The sequence below is a fragment of the Symphodus melops genome, assembly GCF_947650265.1.
Source record: "Symphodus melops genome assembly, chromosome: 8".
Lineage (NCBI taxonomy): Eukaryota > Metazoa > Chordata > Actinopteri > Labriformes > Labridae > Symphodus > Symphodus melops.
The window spans coordinates 26088708-26108523 of NC_136698.1; the positions used below are offsets into that span (position 1 = coordinate 26088708).

The 19816-nt window shown below is 42.5% G+C and overlaps 2 protein-coding genes across 2 annotated transcripts in view; one reads left to right on the forward strand and one right to left on the reverse strand.

Annotated features, from left to right (window-relative positions):
- The window catches only part of cltrn (collectrin, amino acid transport regulator), an 81407-nt gene that overhangs the window by 31165 nt on the left and 30426 nt on the right, over nt 1-19816 (forward strand). The window lies entirely within an intron of this gene.
- Nucleotides 11162-13132, reverse strand: LOC306828603 (zinc finger BED domain-containing protein 5-like; the record flags this gene model as incomplete). The annotated part of the gene is made up of 1 exon (XM_079351125.1): nt 11162-13132. The coding sequence occupies one exon, from the start codon at nt 13130-13132 to the stop codon at nt 11162-11164; it is 1971 nt and encodes a 656-aa protein (XP_079207251.1).

Sequence of the window (19816 nt, forward strand, 5' to 3'; positions counted from 1 at the left end):
CAAACTGCACTGAGCCAAATTGGACAACAGGGACTAAAAAAGACTGCTGCTTTGAGTCCTGGGAAATTCTGATAATTTTGTATCTTCATTTATCGTCAGTCCTTTTGTTCTTCAGCACCTGTGAAAATGTTTTTTGTATTATGAGAAATGACAGGTGTGAAAGGAGAGGGACAGACAGTTTTCAGTTCAGCCTTTGGTCCCATGGAGAAACAAAAAATATCATTTTATTTTTGTGAACCCATGCAGAGACATGTTGAGAAGCTAAAGTGACACAAGTGTCACGAGAGTCAAACGCTGACACAAAAACTGTAACTCAACTTTTCAAACATGAAGGGCCAAATATTTTCTTCATTCCTTCCTAATTTGGGATAAATAGTTTCGACACCATCATGTACTTTGTTAGCCTGTCTCCCTGTCTCCCTGTATCTTTTCTCCGTCCTCTGCGTGCAGTCCTGACAGCCGGCATGGGTACAGCTTCATTCACATTTGCTGAATGAGTGTTTAGTTAAATCCCAGCAGCTGACGGGGACAGAATCAGCATAGGTGACAGCCTAACAGCTCTTCCTGTGGCCTAACTAAAGTCCACAGCAGAAGTGCAACCTTTGCAAACACTAACCCTGAACAAAGGAGGCACGAGAGGAACGGCGTATGGCGTCATCTTTGAGTAATGGAGCAGCGACAAAAGAGCTAACTTGAACAGACAAAAGCTGCTAATCTTTGTTGTGAGATGGCTCGGCTCTAACTTTGGGGGGAAACTTGTCACTGTACAGCACATACGTTGTATTTACACCCAGCAGCAATCTCAGAGGCCGCTACAAAAAAATCCCCTGCAGTTCCTCAAGTGGCCACTCCAGGCTGACTATAGAGGTGTGTCAATCCCCTTTATGTACCATATTTTAATGCACCAGCTAACAGCAGAAATAATCATGTTGACAGGGAGGTTCTGGGTGAACAAAAATGTTATGCCATTGCAGAAATACTTTGAATGTACATGACAGGGACGTTGCGGCGTAGTTGTAGAAATGCAATCTGGAAAGGACTTGTGTTTGTGTCCTTGCAGGTGACTTGTGGGCGGGGTTTCATCACACCTGGGCTTACAGGTGTATTAAAGACCTAGACGTCAATATTTCTTTTTACATCATCCAACACGCTCTGCTCATCATACACTCACTCAACAGATGACGTGTATACACCATGGTTGTTATTTGTAATAAAACATTTTCACCATTTAGTTGAACCATGTTTCCCCTTCTCTTCGTCATGTCTTTTGAGCTGGGTCATGACATTAGCAGGTTTCTTAGCTTTTCAGTTTTTGTCATTCATTGATTTCTCTGTGGTGGTTCCTGACTGGGAGCCATGCAGGACTTTACGCAGCTAAGACAGCTGGATGTAGGAAGTAGTAGTTTGAAGTTACCCGTCTCGCTCGCTCATTAGCAAAGAGGGCAAGAAAGTTTCCAGCAGATTCTTTTTCTGACAGAAAAACAATTTTCATCAGCGATCAACACAAATAGGTGCAGGAAGTTAATTTGGTGTTTACTAGCCATTTGCTGCTCTTCAGTGCAACCATCACTTCATTGTGGATGCAAAATCTGAAGATGGTGATGTCATCAATGTCAGACTTGGAACACGTGGTGGCTTCGTGGTTCGCGATTCTGCCCCATGTTGGCTACGTGTCCTCAAAGACGGCAGGCTGGGGTTAAATTTGACCTGTGTCCCCTTTGCCTCATGTTATTCCCCACTCTCTCTCTCTCTCTCTCTCTCTCTCTCTCGCTCTCTCTCTCTCTCTCTCTCTCTCTCTCTCTCTCTCTCTCTCTCTCCCTGATTTCTGACTCACTGCCCTGTCTGTCAACAAAGTGCGAAACAAATCTTAGAATAAAAGATTCCTTAAGGCTTAAAACATGCAGCTGATGATTATAAATTATATGATACCATTATAAAATTATACCATCAAGGATGAACAAGCAAAACAGAAAAAGTACACCACGTCTTGTTGTTTTTCTTCAGCAGATTAACTTTCTAATACTTAATTTGACAAATGGAGATCTTTAGGGGGTAAAGTCTGTTGCTGGGTATTTTGGTCTATCTGCATATAAGAGCCCACAATATCTCTGTCTCCAGCTAGATGAACCAATAATAGTAATAATAAACCAGTATAGCTGACTATGTGTTAAATAGCTACGTGTTAATTATACCAAGGCATATACTTAGATGAAGCACATATAGTTTCCTAATCACGTGCAGCTGTCATCTTCAAATGCAAACCAAACATTTTTAAGTGGTATTTATGGTCTGATTGAATGAAACACACACACACACACACACACACACACACACACACACACACACACACACACACACACACACACTCCTGACCTATGAGCTGAAATGTGCAGTATGGAAGGAGGTCCTGGCAGGTGCTGACATGCAGGACTTTGCCAAATATTGGTTACAGCGCAGAGGATCTAGGAGCGCCGTGTTGTCGTCTGGCATCTCAGACCGAACTCAGCAGCTCGTTTATTTCCTCAGATGTGGAAGCAGCAAATTATTTTTTGAATGTGGCAACAAAGGCTTAAAAACTGCTCAAGTGTTTTCTTTGGACTTTAAACAACTGTTTAATTTGATTCTTTTTGTTTTTTAAACTATTCAGTCATCCAACATCCCTCTCCACTCAAACTTCTCCTCTTGGTTCCTCACTTTAGTTTTTCAGGATAATTCACATTGAAATGACATTTCCTGGGAAACCGAGAGGCAAAATATAAAACAATCATGGCAACTGTTCAAATACAGTTGAAAGAAAAAGCCAGTGATTGTGTGAAACTGCACTGTAGGCTTGAGGAAGTGGACATAGGTAAACAACTGGTTAATAAAAACATAATTCAGCTGTTTCATTATGTGCATAGAGATCGTGCAAAAGTTGTGTGCAGAATTTCTCTGTTATTCACCAATCGAAAGGAATAAACATCACTACGACCTCCCTCGCTCTCTTGAGGAAAATTCTCTCAATTGTATCCTGCTCCGTTCTCACAGATCAGATCACCCAGACTTCGTGCAAAAAAATAAATAAATAAATAAATACCAGGAGGCTGTTTAAGGGGAACTCCAGAAAAAGTCTGAGTGAAAAATGTGCATGTTTGCGTTCACACATGCAGCTTACCACGGAAGCTTCAGGGGCCTCATGTATAAAATGTGCATGTGCACTTAAAGGTTTGTTTCACGCACATGTTGGAATGTGAAAGTAAAAATGCAAAACGTCCTGCGTGAATGACTGGTATTAACTTATACAGTCATAGACACTATAAACATCATCATTAATATAAGTGTGATGACGTTTGTGACAGAATTACATTTCCTCTTAAAATCTGGTCTGAACATAAATATTTACTCAATATCTTAACTTTTTTTTTTTATTGTTGCAGTGACGATACAGTTTGAAATGGGTTAGCCAACAATAATCTTGCAATGTGACAATGATATGAAGCTTGATATCTGAAGCAGCAGCAGGTTGAGTACATGAAATCTGAAGAAAATCTGCTGCTGCATGAATCTGTGAAATGGGAAACTATGAAACGTTGGTAGTTGTTCTGATATTTATTTTTGTGACAGACTTAGTAAAGAGAAGACATTTCCATCCGACGAGCTGCTCGTGGGGCTAAAAATAAGCATAGAAATTTCTGGATGACTATCTGTCATTGATCGTGATCAAAGCTGCTTGTTAAAATTCTTGGAATAAGTGGAGGATTTTGGATGCAAGATGAATGAGAGAGAAGTAGGTGGGAGGTGGGAAAAAAAGTATCCAAGTGTGTCGGTGGATATTTTTGGATGACAGCAGCGGAGGTCTGGGAATAAAGCCATCATCAGTGATCTGCGTGACCCCTGCTTGTTATGTCTGTGTCGGAGAAAACACAGCTGCCTTGTGGGAGTCTGAGTCTCTTTTTACTCTCATATCAGTGTTATGGAAACTTCTAATACTCGTGGTAATGTATACAATCATACCTCCTTAAGAGTCTAGAAAATTAAGAAATAGATTTCCTATTTTTGCACGTGTGAACATTATTTGAGAGATTTTTATTGCAACTTTTTTTTTAATGCGTTTTAGAAGCAAAGTTTTCTAATCTGCATTTTTAAGCTGACGTGAGGAGCGTTTAGCACTAATTGAAACTTACTGATAACAACATTGACGCGTATATATGATCTACAAATGTCAACATTCACTCTTTACTTTGTCAGCCTGTTTTCATTGAGCTCCATCAGAAACAAGATCATTTCTTTACAGTTATGCTACATGCCTGTTTGGGAAAAACACACCACTGTAATAAGAAAACAAAGTATCTCAATCTAATGACTTAGGATCTATCTTTCAGTACTACCCTTAAATCTAGGAAATGTGATGTAGTGAAGCTTCAGGACCGGTTGCAGTGGAGGCTACGGATACAAAAATAGATGGCTCATGTCCTCTCGTTGGGGGAAAGGTGCTCAGCAGCACTGCAGTCTGTATAAAGGATATCCTTAAGTCTTACATGCACAGAATAGACAAATATTCACTGAACTGGGATAGCTACCTACGACATAAAGAAGGGCCCAGAGACTTTTTCAAGCTCAACCCACCTTCCTCATGACTGTATTTATTAATTTATTCATTGCACGATGACCAAACCCTCCCATAGCCACAGCTTCCCTTACAGTTTCACCCCCTGTCCCCCTTTTTTTATTTCCTATCCCTTATATTTCTCTTTTTTTATTGTTCTCATACGTTTCTATCTCTTCTAACTGTTCATGTGAACCCGTCTTACATCCTCTGTCCTCTTGGTCTCAGTCCTGGGTTCCTTTGTTGCACGAGTCATTGTATGTTCAGGTTCTGATGTTGGTCGGGTTGTTGTTTGGGTTCTTTTACTGTTGGGGTCTTGTTGTTGTTGTTTGGGTGTGTCATCAGTGGTTGCCTTCTTGTTATAGTTTTTCGTTGTGGTTTGGGTTATTCTGCTTTTTTGACGTTTGCCTTTGCATATTTAAAAACACTTTGGTAACCTTTTTTTTTTAGCGTTAATACAAATAAAGTTATACTTATTATTGACTTACTCTCTTTGTCTGCAGGTTGATAATAATGCTTGTTAATTATTTGTAATGCTAAAATTTGTTACGTTAACAGTCTATTGTTGTACGCATAACATTTTATAAATCATTACAAAATGATAAGTGCACGTAAAAGATATAATTTATAAAACATCGACAAACATTACAATAAAATCATGAACTAGAAATTGCTTTCATAGCTTTTATTGTCCTTTGTTTCTTGTAATGTTTAGAAAATCATCTGAAGTAATCTTAGGATGCACTGAAAGTTTGACGTCAATCAAATTTTTTATTTTTTTTATTTTTTATTTTTTATTTTTTTTTACGTGCATTTAGGTCAGAGGAAAAAGAAAAAAGGTTACGCCCCTCTTCCTTCTTCCCCCGACTCTAACAGGAAGGGAGCAGAAAATAAAATAACTGCTCAGGGTTGATAACGAAGGGGAAAGGTGTGTGTGGCCACTTTGGCTCTTTTTAACCCTGACTCAAAAAGAAAAAGGTAGAATGAAGGAGGTTTGGGTGGGGGGGCAGGTGTGGCAGGAGGGCTGAAGAGTCTCGCTACAGGCGGCCTGAGGTTGGAGAGGTGGTTTCTTTGTCTCTTTTAAAAAGACCTACGAACCTTTTCTTCAAAGACTTCTTCTTCTTTTTCTGAACCTCCTCCACCTTGCATTCAAGGTTCTGTAGTCTGTCCATCAGGCCATCTGTTGACTTGCAATTCTCTTCATTTTTCTCCTCGAGAGTCTTCTTCAAGATGCTCAGAGACTTCAGGAGACAGGTTTTCTCTTTTTGCCAATGCAGCTGCTGACTTTTTAGCTCGTCTTGTGCCTGGTTCAAGGATGCTTTTCTCTCCAGGGATTCTTCAACGAGCTGTGACCTGGAATCCTCCCACTGGCAATTCTCCTCTTCCAGGTTCTTTTTGGCCTTTGTTAGGGCCTCATGCATCCTATTGATTTCTTGTGTGTGTCCATCCAGTAGTTCAGACCTTTCCTTCTCCCAGTCTTGTTTCTGCCCTTTTTGGTACTCTTGGGCTTGGATCAGATCAGTCTTCAATCGGAGAGTTTTCTCCTCATGTTCAGCTAGGAGACGGGACTTGTCCTCCTCCCACTGGTGTTTGAGGTTCTCAGTGTTCTCTTGAGACATTTTCAGTTCAGTCTGATTCTTACGTCGTTCATCCCTCTGAGCAACAAGGAGCTGAAACTTTTCTTTCTCAAATAAACACCTGTCGTTCATCAGGTTCTTTTGGGCCTCTTTAAGTTTCTCCTCCATCCTGCAGGTTTTCTGTTTTTGTTCTTCTACAAGATGGGATCTTTCCTCGTCCCACTGCAGTTTCTGCTGCTTCAGGTCCTCTTGGGCCTGGACCAGAGCAGCCTTTATGCTGCAGGTTTCCTTCTGTTGCACCAACGGTGCGGCCTTTAGGGTGCAGGTTTCATTTGTTACCTCAGTCAAGGGACGGGACGTTTCATCCTCCAACTGGCTGGTTTTCTTCTCCAGGTCTTCATGGGCCTGGTTGGGTGCAGCCATGATGGAAGAGGACCAGTGGTCGTTTGCCCACTTTTGCGCCTTGCATAATTCAGCATTTAATCTGTGGAGTTCTCCCAGGAGATTGTTCCTTTCCTGTCCCCACTGGCTAGCAGCCTGGGACACACCAACCTTCAGTCTGGAGTTCTCCTCGATTTGCTGGGCGAGACACTCTTCTGTCTTTAAACGCTTCTCCCTTTCAGTTTCAAGAGCGTTCTTCAGCTTCCCTACTTCCATGACTGCTTCTCTTGCTGTGGCCTGCTTGTTTGAAACCTCAGCAAGGAGAAGAGCCATGTTAGAGGTCAACTTGGCTTCCTGATCTTCATGCATTTGTTTTAACTGCTCCACCTCAGGGATCTGAATTGGGGCTTGGTCAGTCACCTTATTGATAATCTCAAGCATATTTAAAGTTGTCACATCATTGGACTGCTGTGACTGATCTGCTGCACCTACAGACTGTGGCTCTTTAGGGGTCTCTGCAGGTTGTGGATCCGGCTTGTCTTCAGTCAGGATGATGTGTGTCTCCATGGGTTCTGGTTGAAGAGACACTGCAGGCCGTGGTGTTTGAGTCACTGCAGTGTCATCATTCCCACCCAGGACATTTCCCTCCTTCTGTTTGTCCAGAGTTGTCCCCTTTGATGGCTCCCTCTGTAAAGAAGGAAACTCTGATACGTTCATCTTGTTAACCTTCTTTTGAAGAGGCTTCACAAGTAGTGAAAGAGACTGTTCATCGTCTGACAAGTCCTCGTCAATATATGCGTAGAACTTCTTTTCTTCCTGGTTGCTGAGGACTGTGCCCTCTTGATTCCAGGAGCAGAAGACGACGTTCTTCTTCACCTTGTTTTTGCCTTTTTCGGCGTTGTTCTCTGCAGGTTGTGGATCATGCTTGTCTTCAGTCAGGATCATGTGTGTCTCTACGGGTTCTGGTTGAAGAGACACTGCAGGCCGTGGTGTTTGAGTCACTGCAATGTCATCATTCCCACCCAGGACATTTCCCTCCTTCTGTTTGTCCAGAGTTGTCCCCTTTGATGGCTCCCTCTGTAAAGAAGGAAACTCTGATACGTTCATCTTGTTAACCTTCTTTTGAAGAGGCTTCACAAGTAGTGAAAGAGACTGTTCATCGTCTGACAAGTCCTCGTCAATATATGCGTAGAACTTCTTTTCTTCCTGGTTGCTGAGGACTGGGCCCTCTTGATTCCAGGAGCAGAAGACGACGTTCTTCTTCACCTTGTTTTTGCCTTTTTCGGCGTTGTTCTCTGCAGGTTGTGGATCATGCTTGTCTTCAGTCAGGATCATGTGTGTCTCCATGGGTTCTGGTTGAAGAGACACTGCAGGCCGTGGTGTTTGAGTCACTGCAATGTCATCATTCCCACCCAGGACATTTCCCTCCTTCTGTTTGTCCAGAGTTGTCCCCTTTGATGGCTCCCTCTGTAAAGAAGGAAACTCTGATACGTTCATCTTGTTTACCTTCTTTTGAAGAGGCTTCACAAGTAGTGAAAGAGACTGTTCATCGTCTGACAAGTCCTCGTCAATATATGCGTAGAACTTCTTTTCTTCCTGGTTGCTGAGGACTGGGCCCTCTTGATTCCAGGAGCAGAAGACGACGTTCTTCTTCACCTTGTTTTTGCCTTTTTTGGCGTTGTTCTTCACAATTCTTTCCATTTCTCAATACTTGTGTAATGCTAAGCTCACTGTTTGTGTGTCTGATTGTCTGTCTCTCCTGGCTGGACTGAAATAAGAGTTCTGATTCTAAGCTTACAAACCTTCTTGGGCAATGACATCATATGACATCATATGACATCAGACATCAAAGACATCAAAGACATCAAAGGCGATGGAATCAATCAACGATTATGATGCTGAGTATGATGCTGTGTTTTGATTTGAATTCTGAAGTTGGAAATTCCAAGTCCCCAATCCAAAACATCATCAGAAACGTTCCCTAAAGTCAGAATTCCATCTCGGAAACTCTTTACACTATACAAAGAGAGCAGCTCTAGACCGTAATCTTTGTCATATTGTTAAGACCCTTTGCTCTCAAATGAAAATGAGCCTGATGTTTATTTACTAGAAAAAATAAAAATAAAATAAAAGTTTAAGTTTCATTCATGCTAAAAAAAAAAAAAAAAAAAAAAGTTTCATTCATGCTTAGGCATGTTATGTTGTGTGCGCATGCGCAGCTTCGATAACACTTTAATTATGACACCTGGGATTCACTTTCACTAAAACCATCATCAGGAGCACATAGCCCGTTGGTAAGCAACTGCTACTTCTCACAATGCATAATAACCCTTGTTAAAGTCACTTTTTTGTGTGAGCACTGTAAATAAATGTGTGTTATCTGGCTAAGAATAGCATGTAGCCGGTAGCTCGCGAGACGCGAGCGCTCGGCAACGCGGAAGTGATTGTTTGATCAATCTGCTAGTTTCAGGTGGCGGTGGTGATGGTGGTGGTTTAGTTTGGTGATTCATGGTGTAGTGCCGCTTCATTATGCTGCGTTTGTGTGTGTAAATCACTTAGAGGGAGCACGGGTGGCCTGTTTTCTGTGTCAGCGTCCATAGCAACCAGAAACATTTGAGTCGCTGTGCGCATGCTCCTTCGGCAGTAGGCATTCTGGGTAATGTAGTTTTATATTGTTTAAGCAAGATTTGCTAAATTTTTAATGTATTTGCAGGCTTCTTTGATTTTGATTATATTATATTATTTGAATTATATTATTTGAATAATATTTGTTTGTTTGTATTTCAGGTTTATGGCCTGTGGTCATTTAATTTAAAAATAAAGAATTAAGGAAAAACACGAGTTGTAACATTGTGCTTCCTGATGAGCCTTTTCGGAAGGCAAAAATTAAGAAATCCGAACGCATATTTTTCACAAAGGCCCAACATCAATCTATATTAATAAAAAAAAAAATCAATACTTTAAGTGTGGAGGAGTTTAAGTATCTCAGGGCCGCAGAGAACGCTCATATTTTTAAGAGCAGGCTCAAGACCCACCTTTTTAGTCTAGCTTTTAAATAATATTCATTCATTTTATCTGTTATGATTTTAGCATTTTATGTTTACTTATCTCTTACCATCATTCTATTGGTTTTAGCTTTATTCAGTTTATTGTTTGGCCTCATTTTAAAAGTTTTATGTATTTTACGTCTCTTGCCAGTGTTTCCTCCGAGGGAGCCCTCTGTGTCGGGAGCGGTGGAGGGCTGTGGCTGCCTGGGCGCCGTCCTGCGGTGTCTGGGTGGAGGTCAGGGGTCCCGGCCCCGCCTCCCCTGGGCACCCTGTGATGGTGCCCCTGATGGCCGCGGCCGATCTGCCGCTCTCGATGCAGACGGCTCCTCTTTGGCGTTTACTTACCTGGTTCATCCGTACTCAGCCTTCTGTCCATATCATTGATGCTGGTGTGTGTGCATGTGTGTGTGTGGGTTTAGGTCTGCGCATGTGTGTTGGAGCGTGGGGTGACTGTGAGTATGACTGTGAGTGTGATACTGTCTGTATGCGTGGGGGATGGGGGGAGGGTGGGAATGATTTTAATGTGATTTTAATGTGATGTTAACATGTAAAGCACTTTGTGCTACTTTTAAAAGTATGAAAAGCGCTTTATAAATAAAGTTTGATTTGATTTGATTTGATCTCGCGGTCTTGTTCACAAGTTGGGGGAGAATGGAGCGTGAGATCGACAGACGGATCAATGCAGCGTCAGCAGTCATGCAGACGCTGTATCGGTCCGTCATGGTGAAGAAGTAGCTAAGCCGAAGATCAGTGTTATGGACACTTCTAATACTAGTGGTAATGTATACAATCTTCAACGTCACCTTAAGAGTCTAGAACAGTGGTTCTCAAACTTTTTACAGTGAGTACCACCTGAGAAAATATCGAGCTCTCCAAGTACCACCATTATGACCAACTTGAACATACAGTAGTGAAGGTTCATGGTATTAGTTATGGACAGTTTACAAAAGAGGTATGCTTACTCTGAATATGAGGATTATTTATTGATAACTGTTGCCAGCTACAGCCACACTGTACACGTACACAACAGTGCATCATAACAGGCACTTAAACTCATCCTAACAAGGTGTGACGCCTCTTTATCTCTCATACACACAGCAAGTGAGAACATAAAGAATAACAGCTGTATTTCATTCTCACACACACACACACACACACACACACATTCATACATACAGTAGGCTGGTAGAACCATAAGTGTTCTGTTTCTTTTTTTAAAATCTTCTAATCTAGGTCACAGATAATCCAAATTCCAAAGTGTTTTTTTTAGTAACAAAGATATAAAACATAAAACATATGTGAATGAACATTCATATTAGAAAAGTCAGTGCATTATGTCGGTATGAACAACACATGAAGACAAAAAACCAAAAACACACACCTGTCTGAACATTATCAGGCTCAATACAGTCTTTCAGTCTCGCTTTGACCAATGTGTCCTTACTGTTAACACTCTGCTACTTAGAAATATAACCTGTAGCAACATTACAGGAAAAAGGGGATCAATGAACCACTCACAATCATTAAGAACTGGCCAGCATATTAATTATTAGTTATCAACTTACATACTCCTATTGAGAGGGGTGCGCCTGTCTCTGTGCACACAGTCCTGTGATGTCTGGCTCGATCGTGGTCAGCTTCAGTCTCAGGTCTGGCTCAGCATCCATCCTACTTCTGTTTTTTGTCTTAATGACGGCCAATGAAGAGAAGCCTTTCTCGCACAGATAGGTTGTCGCGAAAGGAAGGAGAAAGCGCACGGCCTTATCCGAAAGCGCAGAGTATTCCCTGCATTGCTGTATCCAAAAGTCCAACAGCGACTGTTTTTTGAAACCAGTCTTCAAAGTTTCATCACAAGACAGTTCTATTAGACTCTCCTGCTCGCAAACAGTAAAATCCTTGGGGATTTCAGAGGTTTCAATACTGAATGGGTTTCTCATCCAGCTGGTCAATTCGGGCGTCACTGGGAAATATTCCCTGAACTGTTGTCTCAGGGAGGCGAGGTGCGCAGCGATGTTGTCCCTGACCCCGTCATCAAGTTGCAGCTCGTTGTCAGACAGAAAACTCTCCAAAGCAGGGAAAGCTGAAATATCACCTGCCATGGCTTTGGTTTCGAACAGCTCCATCTTTTTCAGCATTGCGTTGACTTTGTCCTGCACATCAAAAATGCTGACAGAGAGTCCCTGTAGTCCCAAATTCAGTTCGTTCAAACGGGAGAAAATATCTGACAAGTATGCCAGCTGACTGAGCCATACAGTATCCTCAAAAACATCTGCTATGGGGAAGTTTTTGTCCTGTAAGAACACCTGGACCTCTCTGTGCAACTCGAAAAGCCTTGAAAGCACCTTACCTCTTGACAACCATCTGACTTCTGTATGAAGCAGGAGCTGGACATGCTCGCTGCCCATTTCATCACAGAGTACGTGAAACAGACGAGCATGCATCGGTCGGGCCTTAATAAAGTTAACTGTTTTTACAGCTGAGTCAAGCACTGACTTAAGCTCATCGGGCATCTTCTTCACTGCAAGTGCCTCCCGATGGATGCTGCAGTGTGTCCATCGCATCTCAGGTGCCACCTCCCGAATCCGGGCTGCTACTCCGCTGTGGCGGCCTGTCATCGCCCTGGCGCCGTCGGTGCAGACTCCGACACACTTTTCCCAATCGATTCCGTTCTCTTGCATGAAGGTGTTCAGTAGCTGGAATATGTGCTCGGCTGTAGTTCTGGTCTCCAGTGGTCGGCAGAACAGAAAATCCTCCTGAGCTGCACCATCGCACTCATATCTGACGTACACAAGCAAATTAGCCAAATCTGCAACATCGGTCGTCTCATCCAGTTGGAGGGAATAATACCGACTTCTTTTGATGCGCTCAGTCAGTGTCTTTTTAACGTTATCTGCCATGATCCGTATTCTCCGTGACACTGTGACGTTTGAAAGTGGCACCAAGTTTAATTGTTGAGCAGCTTTCTCCCCGCACATGATGTGCGTCATTTCTTTGGCTAATGGTAGACACAGTTCCTCGCCAATCGTGTGTGGCTTTCCGGCTTTCGCTATACGGAGGCTGGCACGGTATGAAGCCGCCTGTGCTTTGGCCGTGGATGTAACACAGGACTGCATTGTGGACTTGGACTGCTTCAGCTCGTCCCGCTTTCTTAGAAAAAAGTCCAAAGGTTTATCTTTCATCGCTGTGTGTTTGGTTAAAAGGTGCCGTTTGAGGTGCGATGGTTTCATTGATTCATTGCTGAGGACTTCACCACATACCACACACTGGGGCCTCGGCTCTTCTTCGGTCCCACGCCAACTAAATCCAAGTTTGAGGTAACTGGAGTCATATTTCCTGACCGCTTTGCGCCGCTTGGTGCTGGTGGGTGCTGTGGACGCTTCACCGGCACCTCTCGAGTAGCCGCTAGCACTTATGCTAGTTCCACTGTTGTCATCTTCTTCGTTTTCAAAGCGGCTGCCTGAAAGATTCTCCTCCTGAATTGCAGTCCTCTTAGTAATAGTTCCAGTTTGAAGCCACGATTGCAGTGTTCTTGAACCACTCATATTTCCTCTCTACATTTTACCTGTTTATCTTTTCACACAGTTCAACTCATGACTTATCTGATAAGTCGTAAGTGCATGAACCGGACTACGTAGCATGAACCGGGTGATGTAGCAGGCGGATATTGAGACAAAAATAATGGAAAGACATGCTTATTTTAAATATGAATTTAATATGTTTTATGTATTTTAATTTTAGGTCTTCTACTATTTTGCTAATATATATTTTCAAATTAATTTTATTTTCAAAAAATATTTATGACCTTCCTCCGCGTACCACTAGAGGGGAGCTCGCGTACCACGTACCACAGTTTGAGAATCAAGGGTCTAGAAAATTAAGAAATAGATTTCCTATTTTTGCATGTGTGAACATTATTTGAGAGATTTTTATTGCAACTTTTTTTTTAATGCGTTTTAGAAGCAAAGTTTTCTAATCTGCATTTTTAAGCTGACGTGAGGAGCGTTTAGCACTAATTGAAACTTACTGATAACAACATCGACGCGTATATATGACCTACAAATGTCAACATTCACTCTTTACTTTGTCAGCCTGTTTTCATTGAGCTCCATCAGAAACAAGATCATTTCTTTACAGTTATGCTACATGTCTGTTTGGGAAAAACACACCACTGTAATAAGAAAACAAAGTATCTCAATCTAATGACATAGTATCTATCTTTCAGTACTACCCTTAAATCTAGGAAATGTGATGTAGTGAAGCTTCAGGACCGGTTGCAGTGGAGGCTACGGATACAAAAATAGATGGCTCATGTCCTCTCGTTGGGGGAAAGGTGCTCAGCAGCACTGCAGTCTGTATAAAGGATATCCTTAAGTCTCACATGCACAGAATAGACAAATATTCACTGAACTGGGATAGCTACCTACGACATAAAGAAGGGCCCAGAGACTTTTTCAAGCTCAACCCACCTTCCTCATGACTGTATTTATTAATTTATTTATTGCGCGATGACCAAACCCTCCCATAGCCACAGCTTCCCTTACAGTTTCACCCCCTGTCCCCCTTTTTTATTTTCCTATCCCTTATATTTCTCTTTTTTTATTGTTCTCATACGTTTCTATCTCTTCTAACTGTTCATGTGAAACCGTCTTACATCCTCTGTCCTCTTGGTCTCAGTCCTGGGTTCCTTTGTTGCACGAGTCATTGTATGATGTTCAGGTTCTGATGTTGGTCGGGTTGTTGTTTGGGTTCTTTTACTGTTGGGGTCTTGTTGTTGTTGTTGTTGTTGGTTGGGTGTGTCATCAGTGGTTGCCTTCTTGTTGTAGTTTTTCGTTGTGGTTTGGGTTATTCTGCTTTTTTGACGTTTGCCTTTGCATATTTAAAAACACTTTGGTAACCTTTTTTTTTTAGCGTTAATACAAATAAAGTTATACTTATTATTGACTTACTCTCTTTGTCTGCAGGTTGATAATAATGCTTGTTAATTATTTGTAATGCTAAAATTTGTTACGTTAACAGTCTATTGTTGTACGCATAACATTTTATAAATCATTACAAAATGATAAGTGCACGTAAAAGATATAATTTATAAAACATCGACAAACATTACAATAAAATCATGAACTAGAAATTGCTTTCACGGCTTTTATTGTCCTTTGTTTCTTGTAATGTTTAGAAAATCATCTGAAGTAATCTTAGGATGCACTGAAAGTTTGACGTCAATCAAATTTTTTATTTTTTTTATTTTTTATTTTTTATTTTTTTTTACGTGCATTTAGGTCAGAGGAAAAAGAAAAAAGGTTACGCCCCTCTTCCTTCTTCCCCCGACTCTAACAGGAAGGGAGCAGAAAATAAAATAACTGCTCAGGGTTGATAACGAAGGGGAAAGGTGTGTGTGGCCACTTTGGCTCTTTTTAACCCTGACTCAAAAAGAAAAAGGTAGAATGAAGGAGGTTTGGGGGGGGGGGGGGGGGGGGGAGGAGGGCTGAATAGTCTCGCTACAGGCGGCCTGAGGTTGGAGAGGTGGTTTCTTTGTCTCTTTTAAAAAGACCTACGAACCTTTTCTTCAAAGACTTTGTCTTCTTTTTCTGAACCTCCTCCACCTTGCATTCAAGGTTCTGTAGTCTGTCCATCAGGCCATCTGTTGACTTGCAATTCTCTTCATTTTTCTCCTCGAGAGTCTTCTTCAAGATGCTCAGAGACTTCAGGAGACAGGTTTTCTCTTTTTGCCAATGCAGCTGCTGACTTTTCAGCTCGTCTTGTGCCTGGTTCAAGGATGCTTTTATCTCCAGGGATTCTTCAACGAGCTGTGACCTGGAATCCTCCCACTGATAATTCTCCTCTTCCAGGTTCTTTTTGGCCTTTGTTAGGGCCTCATGCATCTTATTGATTTCTTGTGTGTGTCCATCCAGTAGTTCAGACCTTTCCTTCTCCCAGTCTTGTTTCTGCCCTTTTTGGCACTCTTGGGCTTGGATCAGATCAGTCTTCAATCGGAGAGTTTTCTCCTCATGTTCAGCTAGGAGACGGGACTTGTCCTCCTCCCACTGGTGTTTGAGGTTCTCAGTGTTCTCTTGAGACATTTTCAGTTCAGTCTGATTCTTACGTCGTTCATCCCTCTGAGCAACAAGGAGCTGAAACTTTTCTTTCTCAAATAAACACCTGTCGTTCATCAGGTTCTTTTGGGCTTCTTTAAGTTTCTCCTCCATCCTGCAGGTTGACTGTTTTTGTTCTTCTACAAGATGGGATCTTTCCTCGTCCCACTGCAGTTTCTGCTGCTTCAGGTCCTCTTGGGCCTGGACCAGAGCAGCCTTCATCTCGCAGGTTTTCTGTTTTTGCTCTTCTACAAGACGGGCTCTTTCCTCGTCCCACTGCAGTTTCTGCTGCTTCAGGTCCTCTTGGGCCTGGACCAGAGCAGCCTTTATGCTGCAGGTTTCCTCCTGTTGCACCAACGGTGCGGCCTTTAGGGTGCAGGTTTCATTTGTTACCTCAGTCAAGGGACGGGACGTTTCATCCTCCAACTGGCTGGTTTTCTTCTCCAGGTCTTCATGGGCCTGGTTGGGTGCAGCCTTGATGGAAGAGGACCAGTGGTCGTTTGCCCACTTTTGCGCCTTGCATAATTCAGCATTTAATCTGTGGAGTTCTCCCAGGAGATTGTTCCTTTCCTGTCCCCACTGGCTAGCAGCCTGGGACACACCAACCTTCAGTCTGGAGTTCTCCTCGATTTGCTGGGCGAGACACTCTTCTGTCTTTAAACGCTTCTCCCTTTCAGTTTCAAGAGCGTTCTTCAGCTTCCCTACTTCCATGACTGCTTCTCTTGCTGTGGCCTGCTTGTTTAAAACCTCAGCAAGGAGTAGAGCCATGTTAGAGGTCAACTTGGCTTCCTGATCTTCATGCATTTGTTTTAACTGCTCCACCTCAGGGATCTGAATTGGGGCTTGGTCAGTCACCTTATTGATAATCTCAAGCATATTTAAAGTTGTCACATCATTGGACTGCTGTGACTGATCTGCTGCACCTACAGACTGTGGCTCTTTAGGGGTCTCTGCAGGTTGTGGATCCGGCTTGTCTTCAGTCAGGATGATGTGTGTCTCCATGGGTTCTGGTTGAAGAGACACTGCAGGCCGTGGTGTTTGAGTCACTGCAGTGTCATCATTCCCACCCAGGACATTTCCCTCCTTCTGTTTGTCCAGAGTTGTCCCCTTTGATGGCTCCCTCTGCAAAGAAGGAAACTCTGATACGTTCATCTTGTTAACCTTCTTTTGAAGAGGCTTCACAAGTAGTGAAAGAGACTGTTCATCGTCTGACAAGTCCTCGTCAATATATGCGTAGAACTTCTTTTCTTCCTGGTTGCTGAGGACTGGGCCCTCTTGATTCCAGGAGCAGAAGACGACGTTCTTCTTCACCTTGTTTTTGCCTTTTTCGGCGTTGTTCTCTGCAGGTTGTGGATCATGCTTGTCTTCAGTCAGGATCATGTGTGTCTCTACGGGTTCTGGTTGAAGAGACACTGCAGGCCGTGGTGTTTGAGTCACTGCAATGTCATCATTCCCACCCAGGACATTTCCCTCCTTCTGTTTGTCCAGAGTTGTCCCCTTTGATGGCTCCCTCTGTAAAGAAGGAAACTCTGATACGTTCATCTTGTTTACCTTCTTTTGAAGAGGCTTCACAAGTAGTGAAAGAGACTGTTCATCGTCTGACAGGTCCTCGTCAATATATGCGTAGAACTTCTTTTCTTCCTGGTTGCTGAGGACTGGGCCCTCTTGATTCCAGGAGCAGAAGACGACGTTCTTCTTCACCTTGTTTTTGCCTTTTTTGGCGTTGTTCTTCACAATTCTTTCCATTTCTCAATACTTGTGTAATGCTAAGCTCACTGTGTGTGCGTCTGATAGTCTGTCTCTCCTGGCTGGACTGAAATGAGAGTTCTGATTCTAAGCTGATATACCTTCTTCTTCAAAGACGTCTGATGACATCATATGACATCATATGACATCAGACATCAAAGACATCAAAGGCGATGGAATCAATCAACGATTATGATGCTGAGTATGATGCTGTGTTTTTATGTGAATTCTGAAGTTGGAAATTCCAAGTCCCCAATCCAAAACATCATCAGAAACGTTCCCTAAAGTCAGAATTCCATCTCGGAAACTCTTTACACTATACAAAGAGAGCAGCTCTAGACCATAATCTTTGTCATATTGTTAAGACCCTTTGCTCTCAAATGAAAATGAGCCTGATGTTTATTTACTAGAAAAAATAAAAATAAAATAAAAGTTTAAGTTTCATTCATGCTTAGGCATGTTATGTTGTGTGCGCATGCGCAGCTTCGATAACACTTTAATTATGACACCTGGGATTCACTTTCACTAAAACCATCATCAGGAGCACATAGCCCGTTGGTAAGCAACTGCTACTTCTCACAATGCATAATAACCCTTGTTAAAGTCACTTTTTTGTGTGAGCACTGTAAATAAATGTGTGTTATCTGGCTAAGAATAGCATGTAGCCGGTAGCTCGCGAGACGCGAGCGCTCGGCAACGCGGAAGCGATTGTTTGATCAATCTGCTAGTTTCAGGTGGCGGTGGTGATGGTGGTGGTTTAGTTTGGTGATTCATGGTGTAGTGCCGCTTCATTATGCTGCGTTTGTGTGTGTAAATCACTTAGAGGGAGCACGGGTGGCCTGTTTTCTGTGTCAGCGTCCATAGCAACCAGAAACATTTGAGTCGCTGTGCGCATGCTCCTTCGGCAGTAGGCATTCTGGGTAATGTAGTTTTATATTGTTTAAGCAAGATTTGCTACATTTTTAATGTATTTGCAGGCTTCTTTGATTTTGATTATATTATATTATTTGAATTATATTATTTGAATAATATTTGTTTGTTTGTATTTCAGGTTTATGGCCTGTGGTCATTTAATTTAAAAATAAAGAATTAAGGAAAAACACGAGTTGTAACATTGTGCTTCCTGATGAGCCTTTTCGGAAGGCAAAAATTAAGAAATCCGAACACATATTATTCACAAAGGCCCAACATCAATCCATATTAATAAAAAAAAAATTAATACTTTAAGTGTGGAGGAGTTTAAGTATCTCGCGGTCTTGTTCACAAGTTGGGGGAGAATGGAGCGTGAGATCGACAAACGGATCAGTGCAGCGTCAGCAGTCATGCAGACGCTGTATCGGTCCGTCATGGTGAAGAAGTAGCTAAGCCGAAAAGCGAGGCTCTCGATTTACCAGTCAATCTTCGTTCCTACCTTCACGAGCTTTGGCTCATGACCAAAAGAACGAAATCGTGGGTACAATCTGCTGACACGGATTTCCTCTGTAGGGTGGCTCGCGAGCACTCTTAGAGATGGGGTGAGGAACTCGGCCACCAGGGAGGAGCTCGGAGTAGAGCCGCCACTCCTCCACATCGAGAGGAGTCAGCTGAGGTGGCTTGGGCATCTGGTCCAGATCCCCCCTGGACGCCTCCCTGGGGAGGTGTTCCAGGCATGTCACTCCGGGGAGGAGGCCTCGGGGGTAGAACTAGGATACGCTGGAGAGACCACGTCTCTCACCTGGCTTGGGAACACCTTGGGGTCCTACCGGAAGAGCTAAAGGAAGTGTCTGGGGCGAGGGAAGTCTGGACATCTTTGCTAAGATTGCTACCCCCACAACCTGACCCTGGGTAAGTGGTGGAAAATGGATGGATGGATATTTTATATTTATCTGAATTATTTAAAGGTTAACTCCACAATACTCCACTGTCCAACTTGCTAACATACATTAGCGACCTTCATCATGCACACTGCTACTTAGGGGCTGTTAGCCTGATGAAGGTCTAGTATGAAAACATTGCTAATAAATGTTTGTTCGTAAGTTAGACAGTGTTCGGGAGCCTCTGTCTCTGCACCTGTCCTATGAAACACATAGGGAAATATTTTCTTCATTGCATTTAATTGAACTTCCTTTTAATTAAAAAAAGTCCTTATATTGAAGCATTAAATCGACAGTTGCCTGATTATTTGTCTGAAAGATTTGCCATCGGCTTGAATAAAAGCCAAGAACACACTTTAATAAAGATACCAAACACAATGTTATTAAACATTGAAAAATGTCCTCACCATGAGCCTAAACCAGGATATTTACCTGTGTCTAAATACAAGTAACCATCACTGCCACTCAGGGAAGTCTATCATACCAAAACAAGATCTACACACGGATGTTTTCAAAAATTATTACTAAATTTTGCCAC